Source organism: Asterias rubens, chromosome 13 (genome assembly GCF_902459465.1).
Source record: "Asterias rubens chromosome 13, eAstRub1.3, whole genome shotgun sequence".
Lineage (NCBI taxonomy): Eukaryota > Metazoa > Echinodermata > Asteroidea > Forcipulatida > Asteriidae > Asterias > Asterias rubens.
Window position 1 is genome coordinate 13,707,709 of NC_047074.1, and position 24,530 is coordinate 13,732,238.

Genomic DNA, 24,530 nt, shown 5'->3' on the forward strand with positions numbered 1-24,530 from the left:
TGCAGTAGGCATTACTGATGCCTTTTTATATAACTTGACCAATGATTTCAGCTAATTTTGCAGAAATATTGAAATTGAAAAGTTTGAAAAGTTCACAACTTTCAAATTTTGCTTAAAAAGTGTACAAGGCCTTGTGAACTATTTAAATGTTGCTGAAAAAGTGTACAAGGCTTTAATCTTGTGAACTTTTCAAATGTTGCTTAAAAAGTGTACAAGGCCTTGTGAACTTTTTAAATGTTGCCGAAAAAGTGTACAAGGCCTTGTGAACTATTTAAATGTTGGCGAAAAAGTGTACAAGCCTTGTGAACTATTTAAATGTTGCCGAAAAAGTGTACATAGCCTTGTGAACTTTTTAATGGTTGCCGAAAGGCTATAACCATGTGAACTTTCAAATGTTCAAATTTTGCTTAAAAAGTGTGAACTTTTTAAATGTTGCCGAAAAAGTGACAAGGCTTGTGAACTTTTAAAATTTTGCTTAAAAATTGTACAAGGCTATATATAGCCTTGTGAACTTTTCAAATTTTGCTTAAAAAGTGTACAAGGCTATAGCCTTGTGAACTTTTCAAATTTTGCTTAAAAAGTGTACAAGGCTATATATATAGCCTTGTGAACTTTTCAAATTTTGCTTAAAAAGTGTACAAGGCTATATATAGCCTTGTGAACTTTTCAAATTTTGCTTAAAAAGTGTACAAGGCCTAGCCTTGTGAACTTTTCAAATTTTGCTAAAAAGTGTACAAGGCTATAGCCTTGTGAACTTTTTAATTGTTGCCGAAAAAGGCTATAACCTTGTGAACTTTTCAATGTTCACATTTACCTTAAAAAGTGTACAAGGTAAAAACTTTGTGAACTTTTGAAATGTTGCCGAAAAAGTGTACTTTTAAATGTCGACGAAAAAGTGTACAAGGCTATAACCTTGTGAACTTTTCAAATTTTGCTTAAAAAGTGTACGAGGCTATAGCCTTGTGAACTTTTTAATTGTTGCCGAAAAAGTGTAGCCTTGTGAACTTTTCAAATTTTGCTTAAAAATTGTACAAGGCTATATATAGCCTTGTGAACTTTTCAAATTTTGCTTAAAAAGTGTACAAGGCTATAGCCTTGTGAACTTTTCAAATTTTGCTTAAAAAGTGTACAAGGCTATATATATAGCCTTGTGAACTTTTCAAATTTTGCTTAAAAAGTGTACAAGGCTATATATAGCCTTGTGAACTTTTCAAATTTTGCTTAAAAAGTGTACAAGGCTTAGCCTTGTGAACTTTTCAAATTTTGCTTAAAAAGTGTACAAGGCTATATATAGCCTTGTGAACTTTTCAAATTTTGCTTAAAAAGTGTACAAGGCTATATATATAGCCTTGTGAACTTTTCAAATTTTGCTTAAAAAGTGTACAAGGCTTAGCCTTGTGAACTTTTCAAATTTTGCTTAAAAAGTGTACAAGGCTATATATAGCCTTGTGAACTTTTCAAATTTTGCATAAAAAGTGTACAAGGCTTAGCCTTGTGAACTTTTCAAATTTTGCTTAAAAAGTGTACAAGGCTATAGCCTTGTGAACTTTTGAAATGTTGCCGAAAAAGTGTACTTTTAAATGTCGCCGAAAAAGTGTACAAGGCTATAACCTTGTGAACTTTTCAAATTTTGCTTAAAAAGTGTACAAGGCTATAGTCCTTGTGAACTTTTTAATGGTTGCCGAAAGGCTATAGCCTTGTGAACTTTTCAAATTTTCACATTTTGCTTAAAAAGTGTACATGTTGCCGAAAAAGTGAACTTTTGAAATGTTGCCGAAAAAGTGTACTTTTTAAATGTTGCCGAAAAAAAATACAAGGCTATTAAGCCTTGTGAACTTTTTAAATGTTGCTGAAAAAGTGTACAAGGCTATAGTCCTTGTGAACTTTTTAATTGTTGCCGAAAAAGTGTACAAGGCTATTTTATATAACTTGACCATTGATTTCAGCTAATTTTGCAGAAATATTGAAATTGAAAATTAGGCCAAAAAATAAAAAGTATCATAAGGGGTAAGTCCAGCATTTTTATAAATTTTTGGCAAAAATTTATGTTGCTGTTTTATTCCCTAAAATGATGCAGTAGGCACTACTGATGCCTTTTTATATAACTTGACCAATGATTTCGGCTAATTTTGCAGAAATATTGAAATTAGAAAATAATTAGGCAAAAAATAAGTGCTTAATATACATGTACATCGGTGCAAGGATAAGAAATTATCAAATCAAACTTGGAAATTAGGAAACAAAATAACAACATTTGAAGTGGTTGTATTTCTTCTTGTTTTTTAATGTACTGTTAAAAAAGATGGGTGGAAGTTTGTACAGAATGCAGGAAGGGAAAATCTGTTGAAATTTTCGCCAAGTTTCAGTGACAGAAAAATCCAGCCAACTAAGCCAACAAATAAATAAATATCTTTAAATGGTGATACAATTTGTCAAATGTGAAAATTATTCTGGATCCAGAACCTTCAATATTATTACAATTTAGGAGGTTTATTCTGTGCATCTTACAAAATACACAAAATAAAAGGTTTGGACACAATGTGGATTATTTCTTTCTTCCTTTAGGTGATGGCTTCACTTCTTTTGAGAAAATTTGAAGACTCAAAGCAGTTTTGAGAAAATCCTGCATTCATGAAAAGTCCTTAGAATTCACGTGCCTGCTCTGAAGTTGTTGCACTTACTTGCTATAAAACTGACAACTTTATGTACATATTTATTAGTGAGAAGGTTAACAAACAAAGCAGCTTTCTAAACCTGAAAAGCCTGTTCCAATAGATATATTATTTTTATATTATTAACCTTAAAGACAATGGACACCTTTGGTAATTGTCAAGACCAGTCTCCTCACTTGCCGTATCTAAAATAACAAACCAGTGCAAATTTGAGCTCCATTGGTTGTCGAAGTTGCATGTACTTATGGAAGAAAAAACACCATTGTCACACAAAGTTGTGTGCTTTCAGATGCTTGAATTTGAGACCCCGAAATAAAATTCTGAGGTCTCGATAATCAAATATTTTAGTGAGAAAAGTCTTCAGAGGGAACCCTCTCTCACAATGTTTTAACTATCAACATCTCTCCATTGATCACTAAAAACTATTTTGAGCATTTACCAATAGTATCCAGTGCCTTTAAACTTGAAAAGCATTAGAGATTATGTTTATTTATATTGCTAACCTTGGGTAAGGTTAAAACTTTGCCCGTTGGAGAATGAATCAGGTGAGGTTTTTGGTTACTGATTAAAAAAATCCAGCTGTCAACCACTGGTTCTTTTCAGAACCCACACTTCTCAAATGATGTTTACACATAAGGTTTATCGTGATTCAGAACCGCAATGTGTTGTGGGAAGTAGTATGGGGCAGTTTGCTATGCGATGTATGTTGTCATGCACGACTCGCGCACGCATCGCCTATATCTTTGTGTGGGTTCAACAGCGCCCTCTCTTGATACTTTGATATGGCGATATGGCGATGGTGCTACTGCAAAATCTTGGTGCTCAAGCAGCTTTATAATAAAATAGAGCTGCTTGTGCACAAAAAAAGCTCAGCATGACAAAACTACGCTTACCAGCTCATTTCTGCTAAGCAAGAAACTGTTATATAAGCAATGTTTACTGCCGAAGCAGCTCTATGAAGTTGGGCCTTAGTTTGATCACACTGGGCGAGAACTCTAAACATGATGAATCTCTGACCATGAGCTAGCTTGAATTTGACCTCATTTCCTTGTTGGTCTGTTATTCTCTGGCCGATGGGTCTTTCTGGTCAACAGGTACTTCCAGTCAATTCGTCCAATCAAATCCATGGGTCCTCCGGATTAGTTGGTACTACTTTTATTTACTAGATTGTTTCTGTGGGGTTGGATTGATCAGATTCCGTTTGATGAACGTATTGATGAAAGAGACTATTCCATTGTTTATCTGACCTTATTTCCTTGTCTTTGCATTCTCTGGCCGGTTGTTCCTTCGGGTCGATGGGTCTTCCAAATCGGTTTGTCCCACTTTCATTTACTAGATTGTTTCTGTGGGGTCGGATGGATCACATTCCGTTTGATGAACGTATTGATGAAAGAGACGATTCCGTCGAGGCGTTCTCTCTTCAGGAAATCCAGGTAGGTGTCTCGCTCTGATGATCTGATCAAGCTCGGATGAACCTTCTTGCCTTTCGGCTGCGTCTAAATAAATAAGTAAACATGACGGAAAATTAAAATTAGACAATAAAGCACATGGGATATCTGAAATAAAAAGTCGCACCCCCTTTAAGGTGATCCCCGGCTGCCTCTTCCAAGGTTGTATCACAAACTTGGGTGGGATCCCTGGCTACATGGTAGTGAATGGCTGTATGGCTTTTGACTGTCACCCTGAACAAAGATATTGGTAAAATAGGGACAGCGCCAACAGAGGGCCCAGTTGCTAGAATGGCAGCACGTTAATCTCATGGTTTCACTCATGAGACACAGCAAGTAGTACAATCAGGGAAGCTTTGTACCATCATTATCTTGAAACCAGGTAAGTTTAATGTAAATATGTGGACATAGTATTTTTTGGTGTACAAAAAGTATCAAACCCTTTCACCAGTCTGCCTCATTGGCCTCTCCAACTGACCTGTTTGAGGAAACTGCAGGCAAACGGCAGCATGGCCATATGGAGATGTATTGAGAATGCTTCGTTGATGTGTTTAACGCCAGTCGTCTGTAACGTCGTCACTGGGATATCAAAGACTACCGTCTTGTTGGAGTGAAGGAAAGCTTTGTTTCTCCACAAAGCGTTGCTCATATCTAAGATGTATTGGTTAAGGAGCTGGATGCCATCCCTCATGATGTTCTGAAATAACGAAAGGTGAAACGATTGTGTTAGCACTGTATACTCAGTACTTACCCGAGTTCTGTGAAAGAAATAGATGAAAAGTTGTTTTATTATTTCAATATTTAATTGTTTCTTTGCATCAAGTTTTCAAGATACCAAATATTACACTGTGAGTTTTTACATGTCATACATGCATATGGGATAAAAAATACTCCCAAAGACAACTAGGGAACACTAGTCGAAACATTGAGCTTTTGTTTTTAACAGCTCTTTTCTGAACCAATAAGTTCACTAAAAGCTTGCCCAAAGTTGTGTGACATTTCAGCCAGTCTTCATTATCGTGATTCAGCAATTAGTGTTTGTGACCAATGAAGTCATGGTACCAGACATTGGCATGTCGTTGCCAAGATTTTTAGTGCATTAGACTCAAGTTATGAATCCCGATCATAACTTAAATATAATTGCTTCTCTTCACCCAGGGGTAAATGGGTACCTGTGAGGGCAGAGATGGTTCTTGTGATTGATTTTGCATAGTGTGCTACATACATAGAAGAACAGATATTTGCCCAAGGAAGCTGAAATGGTATAAGGAATGAAATAAATGGCCCAGTGACTAGGGGTAACAATGTTCAAATTGCAATGACAATTTCTTAGGAAATGCACGATAGAAATAAATAACAATCTTACCGTGAACAGAAGGTCAGACTCCTCATTGGAAACCATCTTCTTCAGGGCTTGAAATGCATCTTTGTAACTATTACAGGGGGGGGGAAGGGGGGGAAATTAATGAAAATTGTAAAAAAAAAATTAAAAAAATCAAACAAATTTAATAAGATAGTTTGAACAAATCTTTCATACTAGATAAACGGTACAATTTGATGACAGAAAAATCAAACAAAACAGGGGGGAGGAGTATTTTTTTTACTCTAAACTAGGCTGACTTTGTATTAGTGCTGGTACTTAATGTTTTAACAAACTTTCCATTACAAAAGATTCTTTGATTCTAGAACTCAAAGAAATTATAAAATTCACTTTGAGAGCAAAATACAACATTTGTTTTACTGCGATTTGCAAATTCTCCCTAACTGGCGGATTTCTGCTATGCTAAACATAATAAACTGCTCAAAAGCTTAAGAAACACATACTTGCAGATGATTTTACAGAGCCGAGAACAGGACATGGCGTTACTGGCAAACAGAGCCCTGTAGAAAGTACCAGACGACGGGACGTACGCAAAAGGAACTGCGTATCGTAGATGAAGACACGATATCTGTTTATAATAATAAAAATAATAATGGCTTCATATGTAGCTGCAATATGCAGCCAATCAAACCAGGAATACAGGCACGAACCCCTTCTTTTTGCTGCTGACAACACCAGAGCTTGGGTCCAGTGATTCAGACCGCTCAGCCACGACAAGCCACAAAAATGAGTTTAATTGACGGAACAAAACGTTGATGTCAAAACCATCTTACCAATTCGAAGAACTCTAGCACATAATGCATGAGTAGCACGTTGTCTTTTTCAATAATGAGTCCGAGACCGCTGATTCTGTCGACGTACGTCGTCAACTCTTGAATGGTATGCAGAGCCTGGAAATTGTCTACACGTACCTCGAAGACGGACACTCTGAAAGAGTCGAAACAAAAAATGAAATAGCAATGATTATTATGAATTTATAAATAGCATAATTCTCTGCATATAAGAAGTGTCCTATGGTAATTGTTCTTATAGCATCACAATGACCCCATCACAATGACCCCATCACAATGACCCCATCACAATGACCCCATCACAATGACCCCATTATATGTTGATCTACAAGCAGTGAATGGCACCTGGACCTGTATGAAAGTCATGTTGCATCTTAAAGGAACATTACAGAATTGGTAAGAAGAAAATCTTGCCTAAGATCACAGATTTGGAGTTTAGCATTTTATTCATTTTTCTTTTTTGCATCAATGTCATGCAAAATGTGTTATCGGTTTTCACTACTTTCTCGTGACCCAGATAGCCGATCGATCTCAAACTTCTACAGGTTTGTCAGTTTATGTATAGGGTGAATTACATAAAGTGCTTACACTGCTAACAACTGTTTTGTTAGCATAACTTAGTTCTGTAATGTTCCTTTGAATTATTATTTTTGTTGAGGGGAGGGTCTTACTGAGTCTGTGCACGAAGAGAGTCCCCTGTGTGTTGGATCTCCGAAGCATCTTTAACAGCTTGGTTGCAGATTGTGTTGGTATGGCGAGGGAGCTCGATGGACACGTAGTTACGAAGAAGCTCCGTCAGTGTGTAGATGATCTGACACTTGAAGAACACGGACGAGCAAAAGAATAAAGACCGCAGCGGCTCAAGGATCAGGTCGTTCAACTCTGGAAAGTTGTAAATAATATTAATAATGTTAAAATAGACAGATCCATTAAGCTCCGCCCCATTGCGTATTGACCAATCACAACGCAACGAAGGTCCGACAAATAAGGTCCGACATGCATGCGCGTATCTTTGCGCGCGCAGCAGAGTTGTGCAGAAAGGCATTGGAGAGCCCCATGTGCTCTTACTCACACGTGCGTCGTGGGCGGAGCCTACTGGATCGGTCTGGGATGAAGAATATTGACTTTGGTTTTACCCACACACACCGATGTGTGTTAGCATTGTATACTCAGTACTCTACCTAGTTCTATGAACAAAATAAAATCACAGGCATATAATTTGGGTGGGATTTGAACTCACGACCTGTGCAATTCTAGAGCAGTGTCTCACCACCTAGACAACCAAGATTGCTTGAATTCAAAGGCACTGTACACTATTGGTAATTGTCAAAGACCAGTCTTCTCACTTGGTGTATCTCAACATATGCACAAAATAACAAGCCTGTGAAAATTTGAACTCAGTTCGTCGTTGAAGTTGCAAGATAATAACGAACGAAAGATCATCCTTGTCACATGCAGTTGTGTGCTTTCAGATGCTTGATTTCGGGACCTCAAAAAAATCTAAATCTGAGGTCTCAAAATCAAATTCAAATATTTTAGTGAAAAACATTACTTCAGAGGCAGCCGTTTCTCACAATGTTTTATACTATCAACAGCTCTCCATTGCTTGTTACCAAGTAATTTTTCATGCTTACAATTATTTTAAGTAATTACCAATAGTGTCCATGCCTTTAAATCGAAAAACGTAAACTTACTCTGGAACGGGTACATTCTGAATCTGGTGATGAGCCTCAGGATGTATGGCCTATAATCTGAACCGTTCCATGTGTGGAGATACTTGACCAGAAAGTTTTCACACACTGGAACGTCTTCCTGTATATGAAACAGCGGTAGGGTACAACAGAATCAGTTAGAAATTGAAAATTTAGCAAACTTTCACAAAATTCGAATTTCTTTTCAATAATTCTTATTTGAATCCAATTCTTATTTGACTTCTGGTTTTCATCTCGTCAGGGTGACGGTTTAAAAAGACCAGTGGGACCGGTACTTTATAAAAGGGAACCAGGGAACAAAATATCCATATTCATCTGAATACGGAAAGATTGGTTTGTTTTCAGGGAACTTTCTGCAGATTTAGCAAAAGGTGGAAGATCTGAGTACAACTTTCGGCGAGGAAAGTGGTCTTGAAAAGGACCTTGAAAATGTTGAAATATTTGGGCAGTCTCTTACGTGCAAGAAGTCGGTAAAGTTGATCAGAGTCTGAAGCAATCTCTCTGCTCTTGAGTTGGGACCATCCGATGAGTTATCCAGTAGTTCTAGAAAACAAAAATACACAAGTCAAATGATTGCATATTATTTTGTGTCTTAAAAAAAAACTCTCTCTGTACTGATTTAACATGAGCAAACAACCACGGAAAATGTGTGCAGATAAGAGATTTGAAAACTTACTGGTCAATAATTTGTATAGAAAGGGTCATTGCTTTTTTCAACCTACAGGTAACGCAACAATCGTCAACCTACAGGTGAAGCAACAATCGGCACATACCGGTTTTTTTCTCTAATTATGAAGCAAAAAAATTGCTTTGCTTTAGCTTTCACATGAAGTATAAACTGTGCTTTAGTGCCCCTCCCCAGGGGCCAGATTCTTAAAGCTGTTCAGCAGAAAATACTGCTTGACAAATTTCTTTGCTTAGCAAAAGACTGAGTGGTGGGGCACCAGTCACTGTAATGTAAATTTAATTTAATTTTGGCTGGCAACCTACTTCTACTAAGCAATACTTTTCTGTGTTTAGCAAGTTTTTGTGCTTACAGGCTTCATGAAGCTCAGCACAGGTCATGGAAACAAAATCCACAGGCATACTGCTCAGGAGGGATTCGAACCGTAACCAGAGTGGAAGTGTTTTTCTTGTGTTAGGAGACGCCTTACCTTGATGTAAGACTTGATAAAGCCAGAAGCTTAATCTTTGTACAGTGTGTTGTTCTGAATGGCAACAGATAGCATGCTGGAGGTACGGGGATTCTAATACTGCCGCTATCTGACCAGGTAGCTGAAACAAATCATAAAAAGCACATTGAATTTAAAGGCAATGTATACTATTTGTTTTTATCCTGCGTAAATGCAGATGTGTACAATAAAACTAATCTGTGAATATTTAATCTCAAAATGTGGTCGAGTTTTTGAGATATGGAGTGTTTTTGTCTGCACAGAAAGAATAATCCGTAATTGAAATACACAACTTGAGATATGTTACTGTCAGCATAGCTCCATGCTGTCAGTAACACTTCTCAGAATAAAATATTATAAACTGATTAATTTGTCCAATACCACAGTACTTCACAGTGAAATGATTTTAAAACCCTGTATACCATCAAAACAATTGTTGTACTTTTTATTGCCATTAGTTTAAAGAGTGATTCCCAAACATATACCTTCCCATTCAACAAAAATACTCAAATCTATACTCTCATTTACCTCCAATCTATTCATATTTTGTAGTAAGTCCTCAAACGTCTTGATGTGTTGCAGGGGTACTTTGCCCTGAGGGGAACCAGGTAGTTGGTAACCAGCATCCCCTGATCCATCTTGTGACATCAGCGAGGAACTGACCTTGGGGATGACCTCTATCTTCTTCTTCTTGGATTTCTAGAGAAGCGGAAAAAAAGAAAAGAAATAAAAATTGTTGATCAAACCCTTTTCCACCTTACCTCGTAGAATTACACTGGTTAGCCGTAAGCAGTAGAGTTAAGTATAAACTTCTGCTTTTTGTGTATAAATCACTCACCAACAATGCCCCTGCATATATTGATGATCTACTCAAACCATACAATCCTCCTCGCAAACTCCGGTCTTACAATTCTAGTCTCCTTATTGAGCCCATATCCAATCATTCATGGGGAGACACGATCTTTCTCACATGCTGCCCCACGCCTATGGAACAAATTGCCATCACTAGTAAAATCATCCGTTTCTTTAACACAATTTAAGAAAAACCTTAAGACACATCTTTTCAACCAAGTATTTGAGAAAATGGTTTGATTTCTACCCTTCGATGTTTTCTTTGATATTGCATTTGTATTGTATTTCTCTTCAAAAACATGTTCTGGATTTCTTCTTAGCTTAGGCTTACGTTTCAATTTTGGTTATTGTACATGTAAATATTATTCTTTGTATTTAGCGCCATGAGCACTTTGATGGATTTGGGCGCTTTATAAGTTCTCATTATTATTATTATTTATTATTATTTTTAAATTTTTGTAAAATATTTGTTTAGGAGTGGTTGCAACAGACGGTCTCTTCAAGGCCAGCAGGGCTCCACTAACCTGGCCCAATTTCATGGCTCTTCTTACGGAAGCAGGGAATTCTGCGCTTATGTCAAGAGTATTTCCGGTTATGTCAAGAGTATTTCCGGTTTAGCAGGGAGATTTTGCATGTGCGCAAGCGTACTCTTACACAGCCAGCGCAGAGCCACGAACTTAGGCCCTGATTTTGGCTATTGACCCTAATCAACTGCCACCAGGGCTCGTTGCCACACACTCCTTGGGCTGAAACAGGGTTACCCCCTTCACAGTCTGTAGGGATGTTGGCATGGGTATCATCCACTAGAACCCTGGTTGGTATACGGAAGAGAGAATGTTCAATTCAACTCGAGCACATTCCATATTTTAACTCGTAGAAATATTCTTAAAATTGCACTCATAAACATGAATTATTTGTATAGTATTGTATGGGGGATAAAGATTATAATTACGAACCTGTGTTGACTCTTGCGCAGGACCATGCAACCTCTCCAGAGCAGCAGCCTCTGAGCCTTCTTCACGATTCCGTAACCGCTCTTTGACCTTGTCGACCTCCGCTGACCACGCCTTAACAGTCAGACGAAAGTACACCCTCTGAGTGGGCGGAGCCACCAGGGAAACAAGATGGGGGCGGTACATCTTGTAGACTGAGAGTAAGCCTGTGATGTGAGGTTGGACTCCCTGAAAAATTATAAGAGAAAATTCTCGGTTTTGATTATGCAAACATCATCTTGTCGAACAATATTCTTTTTTCAAATTTTTGGTCATGACGAAAAAATTTTTTCATTTCAACAGGTTGATCTTACCACTCTCTTCTGAAGACTAAGAAGGCGGTGAACTCTAAAAGCAAGAACGTCTTGTTTCCTTGTGAGAAGGTATAGCAGATGACAGACTTGAGGACACTGGGGGGCGACAGACAAAGTAAACTGTGTTAAATAGTTGTTTGTAGTTGATTAATATGTGGCGAATCGTGGCCAAGCGCAACAGACCAAGTTCGGTAAATAAAACAATAAACAAGTTTTAATATATACCGCTTTTCACACCCGAAGGGCTTCTCAAACACTTCCATCATTTTTACCCCTGGTCACTGGGCCATTTAGTTCATTCCTTAAACCATCTCAGCTCCCTGCGGAGTATACAGCCTGTGCAACAAATGCTCTACTAAGCTCGATTAATAAAAAGAACCATCTCTGCCCTCACAGGTACCCATTTACCCCTGGGTGGAGAGAAGCAATTATAGTTAAGTGTCTTGCTCAGGGACACAAGTGTCACGACTGGGATCTGAACCCTTGGCCTTATATGCATGTATATATTTTGGACACTAATTGTTAAGGGAAGGAGTTTGCCCCCAACTGTGGAAACAAGTCTCAGCATGCAGCTTACCAGAACGTCATTCTCCACAAAATGGAATAGGATCCCATACAAGGCATGGAGGTCGTCACTTCCATCCAAAAGGTCGTAGGTCAATATCATCCATTTCAGCAACAAACCCTGAAAGTTGAAAGAAGGAACAAAATCGCAAGGTTGTGACAAACTTGTCCATATTTCTTTTTCAATAACCACATTACTTCGAAGTGCAATGTTTTTTAAACTTATTGAAAGCTGCTGTAGGCTTCTAACCAATCATATGGCCAATCATTTTAAGAGTGATTACCAAACACATACCTTCCCTTTAAAAGCACTTGACACTATTGGTAATTGAGAGCCGTTAATAGTATTAAACATTGCGAGTAACGGCTCCCCCTGAAGTAACGTTGTTTTTAAGAAAGAGGCAATTTCTCACCCGAAAATATTAAGGACTTGAGACCTGAAGCCTTTTATTAGGCATCTGAACAGTGCTGAAAGTACACAATTTTGTGCATCAAGGGTGTTTTTTATTTCATTATTCTCTTGCAACTCGACAAATTGAGCCAAAATGTTCGTAGTTTTGTTATTTTACGCATATGTTGGGATACACCAAGTCAGAAAACTGGTCTTTGACAATTACCAAAGGTGTCCAGTGCCATTAAAAGAACATGTAGCTACCTGTATTTCATTTGAAGGTTTATTGGTGCACATCCATGACACTGCTTTAATCACAGCTTCTTGAGGAATCTTATCTGATGGGAGGAGACTCTTGATGAGGCGGGAACTGATGGAGTCCGCTAAATCATCCAAAAGAGAAAATAGAGTAAGCCGTAACAAACTGATTACCAACCGAAAGGATTATGGTACTGACAGGCACAATATTTGGTCCTTACAAAACAGTAGGACAATTTTATTGAGTACAAGGCTGACTTAAAGACACTTGACACTATTGGTAATTGTCAAAGACCAGTCTTCTCACTTGGTGTATCTCAACATATAAATAAAATAACCTGTGAAAAATTAAACTCAATTGGTCTACGAAGTTGCGAGTGAATAATGGAAGAAAAAAACTCCCCTGTCACACAAAGTTGTGTGCTTTCAGATGCTTGATTTCAAGACCTCAAAATCTAATTCTGAGGTCTCAAAATAAAATTTAATTATTTTGAAGATAAATTACTTCTTTCGCAAAAACTACGTTACTCCAGAGGGAGCCGTTTCTCACAATGTGTTATACTACCAACCTCTCCCCATTACTCGTTACCAAGTAAGGTTTTATGCTAGTAATTATTTTGAAGAATTACCAATGGTGTTCACTGCCTTTAAGTCTTACTTGGTAACGAGTAATGGAGAGCTGTTGATATTATAAAATATTGTGAGAAACGGCTCCCTCTGAAGTAACGTAGTTTTTGAGAAAGAAGTAATTTTCCACAAATTTGATTTCGAGACCTCAGAATTGGATTTTGAGGTCCTGAAACCAAGCATCTGAAAGCAATCAACTTCGTGTGAAAAGGGCATTTTCTATTATTATCTCGCAACTTCGAAGACCAAATGAGGTAAATTTTTCGCAGGTTTGTTATTTTGTGCATATGTTGAGTTACACCAAATGAGAAGACTGGTCTTTGACAATTACCAAAGGTGTCTCAGGCCTGTATGCTTCGTTTTTGAAAAGGCAAGGGCACCAAGCATTTTCTCTTTGGCAAAGGGCACCCTATGAGGTAATTGTAAATTTCTACTGGAGCATTTCAAGGGCACCAAGGCAATGACAAGGGGCGATGGAGGCAATCGCCTCTGTTGTCTCCGTGAAGTATCAGGCCTGGTGTCTAGTGTCTTTAATAGACTTTTCAACTGGAGTTTAGGACTTTAGTTTTTTCTTATTCTTTGATGCATTTAACACTCACAAAACTTTGAAGACGCAGCCACGTCAAGAAGTTGAGAGATGTCCCTAGCTGTCAAGCCTTCCCTCTTAGCAGTTAGCTCAACTTGTTGAATGGCTAGGATTAAAGCTGCATTCCCTCGGACCTTCCTGTTGGAAACATCTTTGAAAGAGAAAATCCAGAGATATTAATTATCCTAAATAACGGGCGATGGGGGGGGGGGAGGCAACAAAAGGTATAAGAATGAAACAGGTCAACTCATACTCCAACCAACTCGCGCTCTAATTTTGGTCAAATCGTATCATTTATTTAAAAAAATACATGATTAGATTATAATTTCAATTTATAGGGAACAAGTATCTTTCCAATTAAACAGGAATTTCACTTTAAGAACCTCTTTACTCAAAATGTATTAAAGCAAGTGCATTTTTAGGGTGGTTGGAGTACAACGATCATGTTGTTTGGGGGTAAGAGCTGGTCGACAAAAATATTTAAACTGTGGATAAGGCACCTTCAGACCTTTCAACACCATGGGTCTGAACATCCAATAAGGAAATGACTAATAACATTTTGTTCTTGGCTTCTCCTTTTCCCCGCAGAAAGCCTGCCTCATTCAGCCTGCCTCAAACACTAATTAATTACTTGTTCTACCTCTGGACACCCTAGATTTTGCCCTTTGTGTTTCCATCTTCTTGTGGTCAAACCCGCCCCTTCCATCCAACCGCCCCTCCCTTTGTCTCCCTATTCATTGTTTACCCATTGCTTATCATTTTTTATTTATTTTTTTTATTCTTTTCTCTCTCTATTAATGTATTTCCACACATAATTACTTTGTGTTGTCATTTCGAGAAAGAAGACTCTTCTAGGGTCGAAACCTCAGGCCATTAACTTGTTTTTTGCAGTAAAATTAAATATTGAGGTCTATTCACTCACCATTTTTGAAAAACTTGATAGCCATACTGACGGTGTATGAACTCCCTTGGTCGGTTGCAGAACTTTTACTACTAGTGTTTAGACTGTTTGGTGATTTACGCTTCTCTGCTGCCGGGGTTGCCATTGTTAGGGTTGGCAACTCTGCAATCTGTTGTTTGTAAATTTAAAATAAATAAAATACAAATCTGATCAATAACTGTATCTGACTTATGCTGGCAAAAATGTCCAAAAAATAAGCAGATAAATAAATTACGCGTTTTAATCAGGGTTTTATAACTTTTAATTGTGGGGGAAGATCCCGAAGACTTGAGAGCTTGTTTTGTAGCTCCAATTTTGTAGACCAGATTTTATTTAACAAGACCCACCAGAACCAAAAATAGTTGTGCATCTCATTTGTCTGATTTATATGCCTGATGCTAAAATCAGAAGAGTTTCCGTATAGCGCCACCACTTTTTCATTCAATATGAAAGTCCATACTGGCCCAGATCGGAATGTTAAGTTTATTTTTTAAATTTTTGATTAGGAAAAAGAGTAAGACGAAACCTGAGTAGCTGTTGTACTTATTATCATGGAGCAATTAACTATTATAGACTAGTTTATTGGGAAAAGTTTCCGTATGGCACCACCACTTTTTCATTCGATATGTTACCTCAATGAGATATCCTTTTTGTGAAAAAGGGTGAAAAGGTGGTGGCGCCATACGGAAAGTTTATTGCTCAATATTGATCCGTTTATTGCTCCATGTTATTGTTATTATCCAGATCCAGACCAGGGAGGGTTCTTGAGCCCATCTCTTTATAATTTTAAAAGTAGCTGCATTAATGCCATTACTTTTTCATGTTCTAGTATTAAGTAATAATACAGTACTAGGTAGTAGAGTAGTACTACTACCAGCAGTACGTAGTAGGAAACTAGAATTGATGCTTAAAAATTAATTAATTTAGGCCTAAACTTTATTTTTGGAATTTAACTTAGTTGTAAAAATTGCAGCTGGAAAAGGATTTTTATGATGACATGATGATAACGTTACAAAAGATGTACAAGGGAAGTTTTTAACACAAACGGCGGGTGTGGTTTTTAAAATACCATACCATTTGAAACTTACCTCACAAATTAGTGTCGGAAATGGACGGCCAACCGCTTACTAAGTTATCAGTTCATACAAATACAATAACAATCGCTCACCAAAGCGAACTCTAACTCAGTCAAGATACATCATGAATTCCAGACAAATACAACTTCTCAGCGTTTCCCAAAAACTATATCATGTATACTGTCAACTTTCTATGAAGGTGGCATTGGAAATATCCGAACATAACTTTGTTTTGAAATACCGTTAGCGTTACGATGTTGAACTCTATTTATTTTCCGCACTTTTTGAGAATCGAAACAAATCAGCAGTTACACAGCGCCCTCTTTTGACATAAACCAAAATGGGGGCGTATAAACATGCGAGAGAAGAAGGGGCCGGTCGAATGATACATGTTTCTTTTTAAAAAATTACTGACACTTTCTGTGTTATTGCGTTGAATTAAAAAAAAAAATCAATGAAACCCCTATCATTAAGTGATCCTTAGGGTGAGTTCACTAACAGGTTGCAATGCCTAAAATCCTATATATGTTGCAATAGATCATAGAAAAAATTGGGCTTAGCCAAGCCACACTAAAACATTTGTTTAGTTTTACATAAGTCGACAAGTTGAAAATCAGTGAACCAAAAATAAATGAGTGAATTATAAGGGTGAAAGTTTAGCTGTGTAGAATGTCTATCCTAGTTACCCAAAACAGGAGTTGATCGAGTTTCTACTGTCATTTGGAAGTGATTGAATAAAGACACTTGACACCATGCGGTTTTTTTAAAGTTATTTTATTACTTGAGACAAGTTTGTGTAATATTGCCAAAGACCTAGGCCTATGCGATCAAGGAAAAATAAACGTGTTGACCCCAGCAGACTCGAAGAAGAGGAGAAAACAAGGTTCTAAAGTAAGCCCCCCCCCCCCATCTCAACAAGAAACAGGTTTGGACAAACGGTTATCGATTGTTGGAGGTAGGATATTAATCAAGACAAGGTAATCGTTGCCCTTTGGTAGTTTAAGCAAACATTGATGTTAATTAAGAATATTCTTAAAGACAGTCGACACTATTGGTAATTGTCAAAGACTAGCCTTCACAGTTGGTGTATCTCAACATGCATAAAATAACTAACCTGTGATAGTTTGACCTCAATCGGTCATCGAAGTTGCGAGATAATAATGAAAGAAAAAACACCCTTGTCACACAAAGTTGTGTGCGTTTAGATGGTTGATTTGGAGACCTCGAGTTCTAAATCTGAGGTCTCGAAATCAAATTTGTGGAAAATTACTTCTTTCTAGAAAACTATGGCACTTCAGAGAGAGCCGTTTCTTACAATGTTTTATACTATCAACCTCTCCCCATTACTTGTTACCAAGTAAAGTTTTATTCTAACAATTATTTTGAGTAATTACCAATAGTGTCCACTGCCTTTAAAGAGAATCTTGATTACAAAATGTATTTCGAGACTTCGTCGCCCGTCAGTTTTCAGTAGCGATAGGCGATGCCCTTATGATATACCGGTTAATCTAATTCGTGGCTTTTACAAAACTCTATCCGTGGTCTCCCTTTACAAGCCGCTTGGGATATCTGGCTCTATGAAGCTGCTTATGCCACCGGCCAAGGCCTTGACAAAAGGCTACGGCCGTATCAGAATTAGCGTCTGCAGCTATACGGCTATCGGCTGTTGATATTAGGGAGTTGCTATAAACGTCCTATATATGAGGTCAAGTAAAAGAGTATAGGACTAGTCCTAACTTAGGACTAGTCCTAGGAGATATTAAAAACATATGGCTAGTCCTAAGGTAGGATGAGTAACTCGTCAAGATAAGACTAGACTCAACTCTTTGTGAAATCAACCGTAGGACCTCAAAGCATGATGTCACGGAAATCTAGCTGTAGCCGTAGCGATATAGCCGCCAAATTGGACACGGCTTATTAGTGGGGCGGCTAGGCTGATAATTTTGTGCAATTATTTCCATGAAACTTGGCACATGGTTTATACAATACAAGCATTTTTAGTACAGGGGCCACCAAAAATTGCAGATGGCGCCATCTTGTATTTCAAAATGACCGCCATTGGGATTAATAAGCCACCCTCTGCAACATCCACTCCACCATTTCCTTCGTCCTCAGCTTCCGAGGCGTCTTGAATTGATTGACCGAGGCCGTGGTGCGAGACACGGTATAGTCTCGTAGCTCATTGAAGGTACCTGGCCGGACAACGTGCGCTCGGGCCGGGGAGATGAAATGCGATTTACGGCGGTTCTTGTACAGGTCATGACCTTTCTGTAAATTTGCATCAAACTAAAAAACAAATAGGAGGCAGGGGCAAAGAAAATCGGATTATTGCTGTATCAAGGGTTCAAAGGTCTGGGGTGAGATTAATTGCCAACCAAAAAGTCTGAAACTGTGAATATTTCTTAGGTAGTTGAATGGTATCAACGTTTGTAACCTCAGAGTTATAGGTTCGAATGAGCTTTTGAGAACAGTATCCTGACGCATTAGAGAAGTAGACCAAAGAGCAGGATTTGTTTACTATGTGGGGAAAAACGTCCGATTTTCTTTACCAGGCCGACAAGAAGTCTGAATTCAGATAAAAATGTCTGAAAAATCTCATCCCTGAAAGGTATTAAGGATTTTTATATGAAAGTCGCAGACAGTGTTTATGTTTTCATCAAATTCAAAGGCATAGCCATTAAACAATGATTTTGTATCCTTACCAACTCAGTATAAGTTCAAAAGTATAAGAATAACATTCATAAGAATGACAACATTTTGCTAACATTTAGCAGGGAATGTACTGTTGAACCTTTCTTAAGGAGTCAATTAAACAAAAAAAATATTATTCGATGCTTGTGGAAATGTATATGAATGTCGGCTATTGTACTCTCGTGTGAACCTACCTGTAATCGTTGGTCATCGGTGATTTTCATATCTCCAGGGTCAACTTCCACAAACACGACGTGGAACAGATCTATTTATACAGAATATACAAATAAGATTTGTGTGCATTAAAAATGACCTTTGATAAAAAGTCAAAAATGTCAATCAATTATACTGACGAATGAACACATAACAGGCCTGCGGGCTGGTTTGGGGTCGATAGGGCAAACCATAGTATTGTTTACTGAGTGAATAAAAGAGTGGCCACGAGTTCTTAAACGGCCGTTCAAAACTGGAAGGGTCAGGTTCCGTCTCCGTATTTTTCACGAAATGTAAATGAATTGATACTGACCGGAGGTTGTAGGGTCATACAGAGAGCTCTCTGCGCAAGTCCAGTCAATCAGCTGACATCCAGCCCAGTCTTCGACAGTCTCAATAACTGCTGTTGCAACAATAGAACTGTTTAACATCTCGCCTACAAGGTTCAGAAGCTCCCCAATCCTAACAGATTATGAGAAGAAATAATTATTTCATAAATATTTCATAAATATTTTAGAAATAGTTACAGGCAAGACTGAGGCCCTTTTCGAAACCACGGCTTTGGCTTTGGATTCGGCCTCAGGCTCCGTCCTCTCGTCTGAAGTCCTGGGCACGTACGCAAAGCACGCGCAATTATGTCAAAACAATCGCAGGGGGCAAACTAGCCTGAGCCGAATGTGGAGCCGAAGCCGTGGTTTCGAAAAGGGTCTGATAGTTTATAAATCACGGACTTTTGGGGCACTAGGTGGCAGCAGACTTACCTAGGAAAATCCATTGTTCTCTGTAATAAGAGCATTCCGAGTAGGCCTATTAAACATACACAATGGCAGTTTACCTGGTGGCCACCTATAGCTTTCCAAAGTCTCCAATTAAAAAGTAAGGGTAATTATATTTCATGGAATTTTGAAATTTCTTTATTTCGTCAGCATGAGATGAAATAATCAGGAAGACGGCATTATATTTTTAAAGATATCGCCATCTCGAATTTTCCCAGGATCATCATCTTATGTTCATGACGCCATCCTTCAGTAAATTATTTCAGGATCTCAACATGTCTCATGGAGTTTTCAGGTCTCCATTCTTACCTGTACTTCATCTTGAACACCGGACAGTTCTCATGGAAACTAGCTACCTCTATGACGTCACCGTTTCTATAGCGATACAGTCCGGTCCTTGTCGTCATCACGAGTTCATAATTCTTACCTTTCTCCACCTCGTCTAACAAAAGAGTCTTCGGATTTTCTTCTGAACTGTTGGTAAAAAAAAAATACCCCAAAATGTCTGCAGGTTTTTAAAGCGAAAGTATACCTCTGGTTTTTTTGAACCGTGTAGATATAAATACAATTAACCGGGTATATTTTTTGAGATATCGCCGAAAATCCTGAGCCATTATGTCCACGCTGGAAGAATAGCCCGTAGTTGGAACACACAACCTGACAAGAACGCTTAGCAGATTCAAATTCGGTGGATAAAAACTGAGCATGTTTTACATTAAAGGAACACGTTGCCTTAGATCGGACGAGTTGGTCTATAAAAAGCATTTGTAACCGTTTGTTATAAAAATCAATATGGTTGGAAAGATGTTTTAAAATAATATAGAATACAATGATCCACACCGTAAATTTGCCTCGAAATTGCGCCGTTTTCTTTTTCCTTTGCGAACTAACACGGTCGGCCATTTATGGGAGTCAAAAATTTGACTCCCATAAATGGCTGACCGTGTTAGTCGAAGAGGTAAAAGGAAAACCGGGCAATTTCAAGGCGTGTTTGTGTGGATCATTGTATTCTATATTTACATTTTTCTACCCATATGCATTTTATAACAAACGAAACGCTTTTCAAAGCCCACTTCGACCGATCCAAGGCAACGTGTTCCTTTAAATCTGTATTACTTCAAAGTGAAACGATTCTAAAAAAAATGCTTTATACTTTTAAATGCTGCAGTAGCCATACTAAACAAAAGTTTTAGAAGCATCAAACGTATCATAATCTTCCCTTTCAGTACTTTGTCCCGTAATAAGCACTGGACACCTTTGGTAATGTCAAAGACCAGGGCCTATTTTCATAATTTTGGTTTAAAATTCAATAGGTATTTTGATGGGGGTCGAGAAAGTTACAAGCTTTCATTTGAGCCATTGCTCGAAAAAGTCCGCCAATTATTGGTAGCAGTGAAATAAAGTGCTCAAAATTAGTTTTTGTCGGGATCCCGACAATAATTATATCACGTGACCAATTTTTATGTGTTTTTTAAGAAACGTTTTAAAATTTTTGTCATGGTTCCTGACCATTAAAAGTAAAAGTTAAAAAGAATTCGTTAGAGCGGGTGATACTCTTTGAAATACCATTCACTCAAAAAAATATAATTTTTAATGTTTGGGGCCAAAAATCTGACATAGCATCTTTAATATACAACAAATGGAAATTTGGTTGGTATCTGTTTTTATCAAGGAAGAAATTTCATGCTAAGCAAATTTGTGTGCTTACAGGCTTTATGAAATTAGGCCCAGTGTTCTCACTGCTTGCTGTATGGTAAACAAAAATGCAAACCATTTAAAAATCAGTGACAATTTTTACTGAATTGGTTATCGAAGTTGCAAGAAGAGAATAACGATAGAAAAAAACACCCTCATTGCATTGTGTGCTTTCAGATGTCAAAAAAGGCTTTAGGCCTGAAGTCTTTTTAAAAATATTTGAGAGAGAAATTACCTCTTTATCAAAAACTATGTAACGTCAGAGGGCGCCGTTTCTATCAACAGCTCTCCATTGCTCGTTACCAAGTTTTTCTACCAACATTATTTTGAGTAATAGTGTCCAGTGAGTGCCTTTAAAGCCACAATTGAACTTTCAGAACTATACCTTTGGTCTTCTGGGATGAATTCAAAGATGCTGTTTAACGGTAGAAACGCATAGCGTGGAACCTCTTCTTTCATCCAGACGTTAATTGCGATAATTCCAGCTTCAGTACCTCCAAACCTTAAACTGCCAACCACAAAACCTATCAAAATAATCAAGATAATTATACCATCATAAGGATGGTATTAAAGGAACACGTTGCCTTGCATCGTCGGTCGAGTTGGTCGTTGAAAAGCGTTTGTAACCGTTTGCTATAAAATGGTTATGGTTATAGAAAGATGATTTAAAGGAGAATACAATGATCCACACAAGTTTCACTCGAAATTGCGTGATTTTCCTTGTACCTCGTCGACTAACACGGTCGGCCCATTATGGGAGTCAAATTGTTGACTCCCATATTAATGGCCGACCGTGTTAGTTCGCAAAGTAAAAGGAAACCCACTCAATTCCGAGGCAAATTAATTGTGTGGATCATTGTATTCTACTTTTAAATCATCTTTCTAACCATATGCATTTTATGGCAAACGTTTACAACAACGCTTTTCAAAGACCAACTCGACCGATCCAAGGCAACGTGTTCCTTTAATAAATAACATGTTTTTAACAGCGAGGTTTAGCTGCACGTTACGCGAGAAAATACATGAACGTGAACGTCAACAAATGTGTTGTGACGTCGCCACTTTGAGCTTATGGGCGCACATACGAACCTAACGTGAAAAATGGTAATTTCACGTATGCTAAATACGTGAGATTTTAACACACAATTTTCTGACGTTCACGTTCACGTCCAAGCGCAACGTGCAGCTAAACTTCCTTATACGTGCGTCTCAAGGCACTTATAAATATTCATTTCCAGACTGGTTTTTGAACATGGGAGCAATATTTATGTCGACCATGTATGTTTCCATTGTTGATAGTTCTGAGCATGCGCAAATTACCCAGCACAGTGAATTTACCACGGGATTTACCTGGAAAGTCTGCTGCCACCTATGAGTTCCCAAATGCCCCCCATGTTGCACCAACCTTTTCCGTAGGTTTCTTCAATCCTCTTTTTATATCCCAAGTGTTCAACTGCGTCCATTCCTCCAAGATGCGGCCAGATCCTCTTGACGATCCCCTCGAAGCCTTTCTCAAATTCCTTCCTCAGCTCAGCGACTCGGTTCATGTCTCTCCTCATGTAGCTTTGAATCGACCGACGCAACTCAAGCTCTAGGGGTATCTTGGCGCTAATCTTCCCCGTCGATAAATCAGAGAGCATCATCTCCCAGTTGGTCTCCACGCATTTCAGAGCTCGGTACAGTTGTGGCGAAAACATTGCCCTAAGTTGGCCCAGATTCCGGTCAGCTATTGCGAAGAGCATGTGGACGTACGCAGAAGCTGGTTCGTCAGAGATGAGGAGTGCCGGTCTGGGTGAGCTATGCTCAGCAAAAAGGAATTTATCACCGTCTGCAAAGAGCATGTATGGACACACAATTAGACCACTTTTTGTGTAGGCAGCGTTGGGGTGGATGTACAGATAGCATCTCTTCTGTACTGGGCTTGGTCGACGGCTGCCCTGATAACCAGTCAGACGGTAGAACTTCTTGCTCACGGCGTCTCCGGAGTAAAAGAGACCGACGTAAGGTATCTTCTTCCCTACTCCCGTTGTTCCTGATGTCACCCCGAATCTCACGGGCTTCTCACCAACAATGACTCCTTCCTCACCATCAGCCAGCCTCTCGATGTACTTCTGGTAGTGATCGTAGGAAGTCAGGGGATGCTTGTTAACGAGGTCCTCCAAGGAGTGAATTTCTTCAAGACGGTGATGCCTTCCGTACTCCGTCTTCGCATCTCGTCTTGTCAGCTTCTGAAGTAATTCCTCCTGGGCTTTGCGTGGATGCCTCCACATCTGCTTCATCTTAGCCATCAGTAAGGGCGTGACTATTTTCTCTCCCTGGTGCCATCTGTAAGACAGGAGTAGAGTACGTAGGGTGTGGCTCTCTGAACATCGCAGGGACGAGATGTGGAAGGCGATCAAAGATGTAATGCCGATTAGAGCTGCCAAACTCCCTGGTATAAAACAAGAGATGGATGAATATTTCACATCACATCCACACACAAAATATTGCTTCTTGCCACGCAGCCTTTTAGCGAAGTTTCAAAACATCGTACTATCTATTGAGTTGCAACCTGCCAGCTGTAGGTTTATTGTTACTATTTTTTGTTTTTTTGCCCAGCAACTCATAAGATAAATGACAAAACAACAAAACCCAGATATATTCAGAATGATTTTTTTTCTTCAAAAGTACGATTACATCACTAAATACTTATAAAGTACTATGAGATATTCTTCGCCTTCGTGAAAACGATTCTAAAGTTCTCCGTTTTTAAATTTCATGTAGGCACGGTTGATAAAATAAAAAAAATCATGAACGCTGTGTGTGACTGTCAGCTCTACCAATGATTTCAATTGGGGCACATGCAAGCGTCCAAAATAAACAATTTATTTACCACTTGTACGTTTTTGCCACTGTCTATTGCCTCTACCTACTGCACAATTAGTCACAGTCGATTTACAAATAAAAGTTTCACAAAATGGCGAAAGCAAGTTTGTCTTACCTGTTATGATTTTTCCAACGAGTTCAGTCTCATCGGACAGACAGAGTGAACTTAAAACGGCAACAACCACAGACGAAACAACCCCATAAGCCACACAGCGAAACCCCCATGTCACCGCCATTTTGAAATGTCAGTGCAGTGGACAATAACTACAATTTGTTCAATATTGTTATGTGATTTCACCAAAAAAGATCTGCGCTTATACACGGGGAATAATAGGTTGGTTGACAGAGCAAGGTCAAAACAAGGGTCCAAAAGGTGTGTGTGTCTGGGGTGCAGATGGCATAACAGTTCTGAAATTATGTTTCCTTCAATCTTTACAATGTAGTCTACAACTTTTTTCAACGGCCTTGTTGGGACACAGGGGGCGTTCTATAATATGTTTTATAAGTGTAGCGT

General features: G+C 38.5%; 2 protein-coding genes across 2 annotated transcripts; both read right to left on the reverse strand.

Moving 5' to 3' along the window:
• Positions 1–3,097: 3,097 nt before the first annotated feature.
• LOC117298222 (centromere protein I-like) lies at positions 3,098–16,064 on the reverse strand. The gene is made up of 17 exons (XM_033781352.1): positions 15,789–16,064; positions 14,683–14,830; positions 13,774–13,911; positions 12,554–12,672; positions 11,912–12,019; positions 11,335–11,430; positions 10,985–11,209; positions 9,705–9,875; positions 9,159–9,279; positions 8,462–8,547; positions 7,987–8,104; positions 6,964–7,174; positions 6,275–6,428; positions 5,945–6,069; positions 5,487–5,553; positions 4,599–4,817; positions 3,098–4,168 (listed from the first exon to the last, which is right to left on the reverse strand). Exons 2-17 carry the CDS (start codon positions 14,804–14,806, stop codon positions 3,998–4,000), a joined length of 2,253 nt encoding a protein of 750 aa, XP_033637243.1. The 5' UTR covers positions 14,807–14,830; positions 15,789–16,064; the 3' UTR covers positions 3,098–3,997.
• Positions 16,065–17,150: 1,086 nt separating this feature from the next.
• Positions 17,151–24,263, reverse strand: LOC117298288 (indole-3-acetic acid-amido synthetase GH3.4-like). The gene is made up of 7 exons (XM_033781442.1): positions 24,132–24,263; positions 22,557–23,582; positions 21,537–21,675; positions 19,766–19,930; positions 18,994–19,142; positions 18,662–18,732; positions 17,151–18,062 (listed from the first exon to the last, which is right to left on the reverse strand). Exons 1-7 carry the CDS (start codon positions 24,250–24,252, stop codon positions 17,841–17,843), a joined length of 1,893 nt encoding a protein of 630 aa, XP_033637333.1. The 5' UTR covers positions 24,253–24,263; the 3' UTR covers positions 17,151–17,840.
• Between the last annotated feature and the right edge of the window lie 267 nt (positions 24,264–24,530).